Source organism: Syngnathoides biaculeatus, chromosome 21, assembly GCF_019802595.1.
Source record: "Syngnathoides biaculeatus isolate LvHL_M chromosome 21, ASM1980259v1, whole genome shotgun sequence".
In the NCBI taxonomy this organism is placed as follows: domain Eukaryota; kingdom Metazoa; phylum Chordata; class Actinopteri; order Syngnathiformes; family Syngnathidae; genus Syngnathoides; species Syngnathoides biaculeatus.
In genome coordinates this window covers 6,487,695-6,498,631 of record NC_084660.1, presented here as the reverse complement: position 1 = coordinate 6,498,631, position 10,937 = coordinate 6,487,695, and the positions used below count along the sequence as shown (strand labels likewise).

At 49.9% G+C, this 10,937-nt stretch overlaps 2 protein-coding genes across 7 annotated transcripts; both read right to left on the bottom strand.

The window, feature by feature from the left end:
• Nucleotides 1–44: 44 nt before the first annotated feature.
• On the bottom strand, nucleotides 45–1,860 carry LOC133494604 (C-C motif chemokine 5-like). Of its 2 annotated transcripts, none has more exons than XM_061808591.1 (4): nucleotides 1,728–1,860; nucleotides 814–928; nucleotides 609–720; nucleotides 45–526 (listed from the first exon to the last, which is right to left on the bottom strand). In XM_061808591.1, exons 2-4 carry the CDS (start codon nucleotides 869–871, stop codon nucleotides 433–435), a joined length of 264 nt encoding a protein of 87 aa, XP_061664575.1. In that variant the 5' UTR covers nucleotides 872–928; nucleotides 1,728–1,860; the 3' UTR covers nucleotides 45–432. The 2 variants fall into 2 exon arrangements, with proteins under 2 accessions (XP_061664575.1, XP_061664574.1); XM_061808590.1 differs by lacking the exon at nucleotides 1,728–1,860 and adding an exon at nucleotides 1,036–1,132.
• On the bottom strand, nucleotides 1,167–10,094 carry tbc1d14 (TBC1 domain family, member 14). Of its 5 annotated transcripts, none has more exons than XM_061808577.1 (14): nucleotides 9,609–10,094; nucleotides 8,217–8,922; nucleotides 6,402–6,525; nucleotides 4,486–4,610; nucleotides 4,266–4,348; nucleotides 4,063–4,180; nucleotides 3,878–3,984; nucleotides 3,722–3,802; nucleotides 3,568–3,656; nucleotides 3,420–3,491; nucleotides 2,976–3,104; nucleotides 2,779–2,888; nucleotides 2,200–2,458; nucleotides 1,167–2,098 (listed from the first exon to the last, which is right to left on the bottom strand). In XM_061808577.1, the coding sequence occupies exons 1-14, from the start codon at nucleotides 9,655–9,657 to the stop codon at nucleotides 2,042–2,044; spliced, it is 2,109 nt and encodes a 702-aa protein (XP_061664561.1). In that variant the 5' UTR covers nucleotides 9,658–10,094; the 3' UTR covers nucleotides 1,167–2,041. The 5 variants fall into 5 exon arrangements, with proteins under 5 accessions (XP_061664561.1, XP_061664562.1, XP_061664563.1 ...); XM_061808578.1 differs by having other exon boundaries at nucleotides 2,200–2,440; nucleotides 9,609–10,089; XM_061808579.1 differs by lacking the exons at nucleotides 8,217–8,922; nucleotides 9,609–10,094 and adding an exon at nucleotides 7,493–7,645.
• Nucleotides 10,095–10,937: the final 843 nt, after the last annotated feature.

The following is a 10,937-nucleotide window of genomic DNA, read 5'->3' as shown; positions in this document are numbered from 1 at the left end:
TCATAGTCGTCAAAATACAATTTCAAGGAACAAATATAGAAAACTGATTTATAGAATATATTTATTGGAAAGCTTAACAGCTGAACGTGGAAAAAAAAAGAAACCAGAAAATGGTTTTCACAAAGTAGCCAGCAGATGGCAGCACTATCCAATGAAATCAATTGAAGCACTAAATCAGATTTTAATTTTTTTTTTACTAAAATGGAGACAACTGTTACTGACGCTCTCTTTTTTTGCATTAGTTAATAGCACAATTATTTCAAATGCTTTGTTTCCTAACTTAAATCCCATCTGATTGTACATAAAGATACATTCAGAATTACTTTTTTTTTGAAGTATTGTTAAAAAAAAAAAAAAAAAGAGTAATCAGGAAAAGCCCACTAAAAACAAACATGGCAAAAGAAGCGAAGGTGGTCTTGCCAGGCGGACCCTTCAGAGGACGGCTTCATCCAAAATTCTCATGATTCTGTTCACCCAGGAGTGACTCGGATTGGCACAGATGCGATTGTTCTTTTTGGTCAACAGACTGCAAGGAGAACACATTTGCAACGCTGGGAAAACGCCACAAGGCACATTCATAGTAATAATAATAAGAAGAAGAAACTTACATGACGCCCATTATGGGGCATCGGTTGTCAGTCACGTCGTAGGACTTAAAGAGATTAGGGCTCAGCTTTCGTGAGTAGTGTTTAAAGCAGCAATCCTCCGGGCCGACGGAATCTGACAAATGAAAAAAAAAAAAAAAAAAAAAATGCACAAGTCAAAAACGCGCGGCTGGAAATTAACGAGTGGCCGCAAACGTTCGAGTCTCACTGTTGCAGAAGACGGCCGAAAGCAGCGCGCAAAGCACAAAGACGTGGACGCTCCTCATGCTGCTGACTCGTGGGGATCTTGACCGTGCAAAGCTGTCGACGGTGCGTCTCGGGAACTTCTCGGCAGCGCGGGAATTTTTATGCGTATATATATATATATATATATATATACACACACACACATCGTGGAAGAAGGTGGGCGCTTGTGGTTTTTGACACCAACCTTGTTCTTTGTGACATCAAACTTTCCACTCGCCTTTCAAAAGTTGGAGCGGAAACGAAAAGCACGTCGCGGTTATCACCCTCATATGTCGCATGAATATAGACAAGACGGCAGTACGACCACGAGACCGATCAGTTTTGCAACGCCTTTTTATTTATTTGGTCAAACGAGGTTCGTTTTCCCTTCTGCTGCCAGTCCGAAACCAGAGAAAACCAAAACCGAGAGAGGACAGCAAATCAAAAGACAGAAAAGTGCAATCAAAGAGTTTACATTCATTTCACCGGCGGGCCCGTTTTCTGACCGTCTCTCGCTCCGGAAACGCGCACAAACCCGTTAAACAAAAAAAGACTGAAATCCAAATTTAAAAGAACCTGAGGGATGACTTGCGATGTGCCCACTTAATGGAAAAAGCCCCCCCCCCCTAAAAATATATATACATAAAAAATAAAGTTTATTGCAGTTCTGATGCGCTTGGGGAGAGAGTGCAAAAACCACACAAGCATCATAACAAAGAAAAAAGATGTTTCCTGTTTAGAACCCACAACCTGACATCAAATTTGAGCGGTCGCTGACAAGCACAAACAAACGATCACCCGCCATACAAATAAGTAACTTAACCCGAAAACGTCGATTCGAGCCGCGACAGTTTCTCACGATACGCCGGCGCAAAACATGGAAAGGCAGCTCCTGACCTGATTTCCAGACGGTGGCGGCACGTCGATGCGTTCACGGAGGAAAAACGACGATCGGGGAGTCGCCTTGGAGAAAAAAATAAAATAAAAAGCTATTAACCGGAACTGAGTGACGAGCTGGACGTGATAACTGGCATCTGGGTGGTCCCACGGGGGTCCGGGAGTGTGTTGTGGTTCCTCTGCTGGGGAAGTTCATTAAATAAGGCACCCCTGCTCTGTTACCCACGGTGCTGGGTCCTGGTTCTGATCGCTAGTAACAAAAATTAGCTCTGACCGGACTTCTGATGTCTCCCCCCCCCCCCCCCTCCCGGGCGTCAGCGCTTCAGCACAGGACTTCCTCGCTCTGGATCTTTCTGCAACATCTGCAAAACCTAAAAGGGCACCAAAAAAAAAAAAAAACAAACAAAAAAAAAAGTCTTGTCTTAGATAAAAATAATAATAATAATTCTCAATCAATTCATAAAGCACCCACCAGCCCCCACTTCCTGTTGCGACTGGTCATGTGGACGGCGCCGATGTGCTGGAAGAGCTGCTCGGCGGGGATGAGGTCGGGCAGGCGGGTGAGGAACTGGGCCATGTGGATGAAGTCCATGCGGGTCAGCACGTCCTGGAAGAGGCGCAGCAGGCCCAGCGCCGTGCGGAACAGGAACTCGTCGCCGTCTCGGCAGAAGACGTCCCACACGCGCGACGCCAGGTCCAGCGGCAGAGACTTACTGTACAGGGTGAAGATCCTGTTGAGGGTTGCGCCGGACTGGGTTAGTTCAGCTCATTTTCTTATTTTTGGTCCGTCATAAATTACAAGTCCGGCTCGAAAGCATTTTTTGGAATACGGAGGGGAGAAGAAAAAGGAAAGGAAAGGCCACACGTTTCATGCGTGAAATCAGAAACGGAAATCGAGGAATTTTCAAAGCAAAACGGACCCCGGACCAGAAACCCCTCCCGCCCGCCCCCACAAACAACCCATTTCCTGTTTTCACAGAAAATCAAAAGAGGTTCCTGAAGGCAAACGCCCGAGACTTGATCAAGAAAGAAACCGGGAAGAGGGACTCACCAGTCGATCAGATAAATATCAGGCGTCAGGTTGTTCTTCTTGAAATGTGCAAAGAGCTTTGGTAGGTTTTCCTCAAAGAACACCTCGAATGCAGCAAAGTACGTCAACATCTGCAGACGCACAAGACCCAACGTGAAAAAAACAAACAAAAACAAAAAAACGGCGAGGTGAATCTGCCGATCTGGTCGCGGACTCACAAGGCTGTGGTCCACCCTGAAGAAGGCCATCTGGCACGGCTTGTTGAGCAGGTTGGCGAAGGCGATGAAGGCGTCGGCCGTGTCCAGGTTCAGGATCAGCACGGCGGCGATGAACGACATGCCCTGCACCTGCGGGCGCACACAGGGGGGTCTTTACGGCGCGTCGGGTCACGGACGGAGACGTGGAGGGGGGGGGGGGGGGGGGGGGGCTTAACACCCGAAGAAGCCCACCACCCCACCCGCAACCACAAACGTGGGCCAACTATCACACACACAATAATACGTGGGTGCCGCGTCGGAAGTTCTGAGTCAGCGTTGCACTCTTGACCTTCCGCGGAAGGAAGTTCAAATTTGCCTTTCGTGCGAGTACTGCAGCGGCAGAGCCGATTCACGGCAACAATCGAACACATGTTCTATTTAGCGGGCGTGCGAAAAGCGACTTACGTAGCCGACATCGGGCCGGTAGCAGGTGTACGCTCCCAGAATGCTGTGCAGCACGTCGTGATAGGGCCCGCCCTTGAAGACACACGCAACAATGTCATGTCACATCCAGGTGGATCCCACCCCGCACCCGACCCACCCTCCCGCTGACCTCCTGGAAGATGCACAACTGGGGGAATGTTCTGGAGATGTCCAACTTGATCAGCTCCAAGCTTGACTCCCGATCGGATGAGCCCGCATCTGGGAGAGGGCGGCACGACGGCGTCAGCCCAAATGACACCCGCCGTTCACAACTGCGTCCGTACCTTGGCTTTCGGCCTCCGCGGCGCCGGCCGGCGTGCTCCTCCACTTTTCTTTCGCCCGCGCCAGGCAGATATTGTAAAGCTCTGCGTTCAACCAAAGCAACACGGGACGCTCATTTCGGGCCGTAGAAAACAAAAAGAGACGCCGGGCGCTTGTACCGTGCGTGATGTTGAGTTCGTTGCCCACCGCCAGGCTCCACACTTTGCCCCGGACACTGGGCGGGATGCCCTGCCACCACAGGTCCCTCACGCGTCGAGACGCGCACCTGCACCACGAGACGCGGCTCAGGTTTACGCGCATTATTAAAAAAACAAAATAAAAATCGACTGGCCGGTGGACTGACATGGCGCTCCAGTTGGGCAGGATCTCCTGGTTCCACGTCTGCGCCGCCGAGCCGATGCTCTCCTCCAGCTTGCAGCGCTCCTCCAGTTTCTTCTTCCTCTTCTGGGCCTCCTTCAGCTCTGACGACGGCAAAAACGAGGCACCGTCGGATGCGACCGGGAAGCCAGCCGGAGAGAGTCTAAAGCGCGGCGAGCTCACGTTTACCTCTCTTCTTGGCCTGGGCCACCATCTCTTCGTATTGTTGTCTGTGCTTCTCGGCCTCCTCGGCCGGCTTGGCCGGAAGATTGCTGCGACGCGTTTGCACGTTTACGGCGCAGCGAGCGAAGGGAAAGAACGAGCGGAATGTGAAAATAAAACAGACTTTCGTCGTCGTCATCCCTGAGGCGTATCAAAAGCGATAGCAAACAAGAGCGTGTTTACATACGCGGGTCTGTCCTCCAGTATGAGCGCGGTGGTGGAGAGGGGCTCAAAGTCCAGGTTTTTCCTCACATTCTGCCCGGGAGACGTCGGATTGCCGTGTCCACCTCTGCCGGTCTTCGTTTCATATTCCTGGGAAGGCAAAAGAAACGTGGCTTCAATCAACGCATCCCCGCCTCCCCGGTTCTGACGGATTTCATTTGCCGCCGGGGACTGATGGGGGTTTTGTGTGCGTGTGTTGGGCTTCGAGAGGAAAGACAGCACGCCGGAGTACATAACATAACAAAACGTGAGGCCTGATTTAATGGCTGCCATAAAAGCCTTATTATGCACTTAGTGTGGAGCTAAACCCGAACAGTAAACGCGTTATAAAACGAGCCCCCGGTACTCTTTGACACGGCAATGCTTTGATGTTAAAGTAAAGAAAATAAAGTTTATTTAGTTCAAAGCCAAAACAAAGGAAAGACTGAGGAGTTATTACACAGTTGTAATACAATTTTGGGTTCAAATGATACTTTATGACGCAAACGCCACTCACTAAGATGTACTTCAAATCGCTCTCGCGAAGCTGACGGCTTGTAAACAACATTTAGCTTGACCACGCGAAATTAAATGACCGTTAAAGATGGAAGTCGCGCGCGTCGTTAGCGGGCCACCGCCGGCTCTCGCTTTTGTTCTTGGCAGAAATGCAAAACACCTGAGTCATCCGACGGCTACGCGCGGCGCAACGCTCAAAAGGGGCTTTTGTGTTCCTCGCGCCTCTCCCGAGTAAGCAAAAGGGAAGACGCTGGCTCGTTCCTGCGAGCCGCAAAAGCTAACTCACCATGAACGCAGCGGTTTGTCCGGGGGGAGGGACGGGGAGTCGATGTCTTCGCCGAACCCTAGCTGAGCGTCATCGCTACTAGCAACGGCGCACGCGACGGCCGGCGGAAGAGGAGCACGGCGGGACGGTCAAGCAGCCTCCGGGGGGACGCAAGGCACATCGGAAAAGATGCAGACGCATGGTGGCCCCCGCCCCTGTGTGGCCTCCCCCCCTCTCCTAAGAGGGATGCTCGACCGAGTTGCGCCGCGTCAGATCGGGAACGACTGCCGCGTGTGTGGGGGGTGCTTCAGCTACTGCAATCGAACGCCCTGGGCTCTGCTGTTCCCTGACAGCCCGACTAATCGATCCCAGAAGGAGCGATGATCATTGTTTATGACTATATCGCCACATTTCAGGTGGCTTTTTGCGTCATTGAAGATGAAAGATGTTATAAGAGTGGAGCACGGTGCAGCTTGCGCCATTTGCAAACACATTTTCCACGCCGGTCTTTCAACCACCAGCGCAACAAAAGGCTTGAAATTGGAGCCCTTTCGTCCGTTAACCGATTCCTCAGGTCCGATATGAGGTTACAGCCGCGGATCAGGTTCCGAAGTGCACACGTTGATGCGGTTCAACGGCTTTTTGGAGCCTTTGAAAAATGCTCAACGTCAATCGGAGCGACGTGATAACAGCACAGCGGAGTGGAATGACATGCTGCCATCCAAGCATCAGTTAAGCGTTACATGCAACGAGGTGGGGTTAAATAATTTTGTTTAGTGAACAACAAAAGACGTCAGCTTTCTCATCAAATGTGTTATTTACAAACATTACGCAACGAGCCCATTTTGAAGTTCCAGCTCACCAGATCCTTGCATAACAACATTGTTATCTCTTACGACGAGTCGCAGTCGTAGTTAATATTTATCGTCAAGGTGCACTCAACAACGATTAGCGCTCCTTTGGACGGGAACGTCCACAACGTTCCCCCCCCCCCCAAATCGAGGCCACTTCACTCTGTTTGTTGTGTGCAGGTTGTGTGTATTGCTATTATTATAATATGTGGGGGACGGACACACACACGTTTTCATCAGGAGCCGTCACTCAACCCAGGCGAATTCTACCTTCTGTATTCTTTTCGGGTCCTTGACGGGCACCTCTCGCGGCGGCACCTTGCCAAACAGCTTCCATCCAGCATCCCGCTGCTCCACTGAGCGACTGTCCTTCAGTTTCCTGGCAAAGAGGCTCCTGAAAACCAGAACGAAGAACGAAGACTTCAGTGAGATTTCATTCGCGACGAAACCCCCCACCCCCAAGCTTTTCAGGACTCGTTCAAACGGCCTGGCACCATGTGAGAAACCAGACCCCCAAAACAAGAAAAAAAAAATAAAATAAATAAATTCACACATGTAACACACAAGTGCAAAAAGGGGGGGGGGCTTCAATTTTAAGTGTGAGAAGCGGGAGGGTGCAAGAAGAGGTGTTAAAAAAAAAAAAAATGGTGCGAAGTCACTGACCTCATCATGCACGTTTCACTGATCAAGACTGAAAATGACAGCAGGCCAAAAGATGAAAGCACATTTGAACGGGAACGGCTTCGTTTATTCCCGAACGGAGCAGTTTGTCATCAGTCTGCCATCCCTGAATTATTTTCACAGATGCTGCTTTTGGGAACAATTTTTTTGGCCAGTGAAGGCGCTGATATTTTAGTGACATCGTGACAAAGGTTAACCGAAAAAAAAAAGGAGGGATGATGCAGTCTGGGGAATAAAAGGGCAAAGAGGAGACCGAAAATGACTTTGAAATTGTCGAAATATTCAACGGCTGTCTTCTTTTAAAACAGGGCGAGAAGCGCGAATACGAGACAGCCGCAATTGTCGCCGTTTGGTTGCGAGCTGCTCCGTTTTCTCGCGCTGGTTCTCGATCGCAGCCGGCGGTCGAAAGGAAGACGCTGCACAACGCCCACTTTCCTTTGAGCAACCGATAACTTAGCAGTGCGCCCCCATTCATGCGCCTCCCTGAAATGATTCCTGCTTAGTTATGTTCGTTTACGCGAATTCACCCAACCAAGATGGCGTCCGTGTTCTAAATCGGAAGGTGTGCATCAAAGCGAGGCCGCAGGGCCCCCCCCCCCCGTAGTGAATCCTGATTGAATCGCAGCAACCGCGGCGAAAATCGCACGGTCAGCAAAATCACCACACGCTTATCCTCCTACCCGTCAATGTACAGAAGAAGCGAGGGCGCCGTCATCCTGCCCCCGACGCAGCTTAGAAGGCTCCGGAAAGGTTCAAACACGACTGAAGCTGGCAGCGAGGAAGAGCGAACATGCCGAAGTACAGCACAAGATGGGGAAAAAAAATCCCACATGTGGGCGGGAAGTGGGGGGGGGGGGGGGGTTTCGGCTCCTTGCCGCTCCACCCTTTGAATTGGGAGGGTGGAGAAGTCTGAAGGGCGGCGAGGGAATGCGTAACTTTACAATCTGATGACTGATAGCGGCACGATGTACATTGTACTGCACGTGTGTGTGGATTGTAAACTCGGGTTACCAGTGCCCCCACCCACCCAGTCACAACAAGGCCAAAAACCAATAAGCCACGCTCCCAAACAAACCAGTAAGTGTACAAAAGGATTTGTAGCGATTAGCCTGGTGCGCTAAGATGAAATTCCGCAAACAGGGCGCCGAGGCGTTCGGTTCTTGAGGCGCAAGGCAACAATGACAACATTCCTTCGCTAAATCCTCCGTCTGCATGTGTTGCTGCTCCGTTGTTGTTTGATGGTTAATAATAAGCGACCCTAACTGCTAATTTGCTAAGTTCCCCCCCAAAAATTTGAGACTCGGAGATCTTTAAAGCCACACCAAGTTCAAAGTTGACGGCACACTAAAGAAACAAAGACAATGACAAAAAAAAAAAAAAAACAACAAAAAAAAACAGACTTACCTGTTGAACAAGCTGGTGAATGACCCGAGCTTCTTTTGCCCGCCGTCCTCTTCCTGTCGCACAACTCCAGGGGGGCTCGCTTGCCCCGGACCCCTCAAGTCCTTGGATCGTCCCGGCAACGAAGCCAGCGCGACGTCGGAGAAGGGAGCCATGCAGCTCTCGTCCGTCTCCAAGGTGACGATGGCGCTCGAGTCGGAGGTGACGGTGAAATTCAAGATGTCCTCGTTGGACGCAGAGAGCTCCGTGCTCATGCTGGACGAACTGCACACGGAGACGTCGTCGCTGCGGTTCAAGGCTCGGTGGACGGCGGCGCCGGCGCCGGACACTTTGAGCCCCGGGCTGAAGAAGCGGGTGGAGTCAAAGCCGCTGCGCGGGAAGCTGGAGGACTTGAACACGCCGTTGCAACCGGAGGGGTCATCATCTAACGTTAAAGTCGCGGGAGAGTCCCCCCCGCTGAAATCCGGAGGGTTGAGCTCCAGGGTCGGGATCCCCGAGTCCTGGGAAGTCAGACTGTGGCTGTCCGGGTCGAGACTGAGCTTCTGCGGGCCGCTGCGGAAAACGGAGCTCGAGGTGGGGCATGGCGCGGATTCACACTGGAGCGGCGCGCCCGGATCGAGGAGGCGTCGACCGGAGGGATCGTGACTGCTTGACACGGACGGGTCTCCCGCCGAACGACCGTTCGCTACAATCGCTTCGCCAAACACGCCTGGGAAAAGAGGTCATTCCATTTCAAACGTTCCCTGCCATTGACGGATTTAGAAGTCAAACACGCACGTTAACTGGCAGTGATTGATGCACAATAACGCAAGATAAGAGTGACTCTAGAGTCCGGTTGATTCCAATTGCGAGCTGTTACTTACTAAAAATATAATTGTGTGTATTTAAAGCAAGCCGGTAGCTTAATGCTAACACAAAACGGAAAATGCCATTGACAGGCTAACACTTGTGAACCCTTGCAGACAGGCAATATCAATACTCATGCGTAGATCATTCTTTTAATCATCTGTGAAGAACAGCTAATATATTACAGCAGTTGCAAAGCTTCACTTGTCTGCATGAGCGTGTTACACTGCCCCCCTTTGGTCAAGGCAGGAACACCGCGAAGAGCAACAAATTCATTTGCAACGTAGGACTTATTGCTCTGGTTCTAACAAAATATACTACAGTTCTGACAGCATGCTGCACAATAAAGTAGAGCTTTTACTTTATTTTGTTTTTAATTCACATTGAACGGTGAGCACACGTCAATGATCGCATATCACGTGCATTGCATTTTAAATTCCATACACAGTTTATGAATATTTAACTACATTGTAAAAGATCTGTGGTTATTGTCAATAAAAAGGCTCCGTGCGTGAGTCATTTGTGACGAACGAGCAGCGGGCAACTTACCACCGCGGTTCTCCGTCCGACCCGAGTCACAGCGGGTCGGGTTCGCCATGGGGGCAGCTCGAAGCTACAGGTGGCCGCCGGGCGTCTGCGGGATGGAGCGGTCCATGACCAAGGGGGACGCGGCGACCACTATCACCTCCCCGGCTTCTCCTCGACGCAGTTCGGCGTGCGCGGCCGCGAGGTCATTTGGCGACGCAAGAAACCACCCCCCCCCCTCCAAAAAAAATAAAATAAAATGAGCACTTGAAACGGAAACTCGGCTCGCGGTTTAGTAGTCTAGTTTTTGACGTTTCCACATTGGAAGCGAAACTGGGCTCGAACGGTCTCGGCAGGCGACGGGGAACACCTCCCCGGTGTCCGGCGAACAAGGCGGGAGGGGGAAGTAGCCAAGTTTGCTCGCTTTAGTTGGCATCTTGTACCTGTCTTGCTGTTTCCGCCGCCATTTTAACACAAAACTTGCGACGCGGTGTAATCGAGCCCTGAGTGAGTGTTGACGTCGGATGGAGTCACCTGTCCACACAACAAGGCATTATCAATCGACTCCCAGATTACGATGCTCCATTACACCCCCCCCAAAAAAATTATGAATCCGCATGCCTTGTTCGTTTTAAGCGTCGATACTCCATTAGTCTTTTTTTTTTTTTAAATATTATTGAATTAAGTCTTGTTCGGCATAAAAAAAAACCTTTCAGTATATTCGTGGTAAAAAAAGAAAAAAGATTTGTTCCCCCTTGTAATGTGTAACAATTATATATATATATAAATTTTTAACCATTTAGATTCGTTAGTTTACACAATGCGTCGTAGGTTCTTTAAACTCCTCAGAAGCAGCTTGGTTTTTGCTAAATCTTCGGTTGTTCCACTTCCTAAATTTGAATGTAATTCTGAAGATCGCAACAGGTGTAAAACTCAAGGCCCGGGAGCCAGATCTGTCCCAAAACATGATTTTTACATGGCCCGCGAAGCCAAATCTAGTGTCAATAGCCATGATTCTTGCAAAAAAAAAAAAAAAAAAATTCAAATTGTAATATATCATAAATGATAATGTTGAGATAAGACAAGCATTTTTGTGTTACCAAACATGAATTAGCCTTGATTTCTGATTCCAAAACTCGTTCATAAATTGATGACGTAAATACGATGAGATGATTATATATCTTTGTTCCACAGTCATTGCGGCCCTCTGAGGGAAACCGGAACAACGATGTGGCCCGCAAGAAAAATTAGGTTGACGCCCCCCATTTTGTCCAAAATTTGGTGACTGTTGTTAACCCTCGTCGTGCCCTCGCTTGGTGTACTGTATTGTATTGTATTGTATTCTCGTTTGAG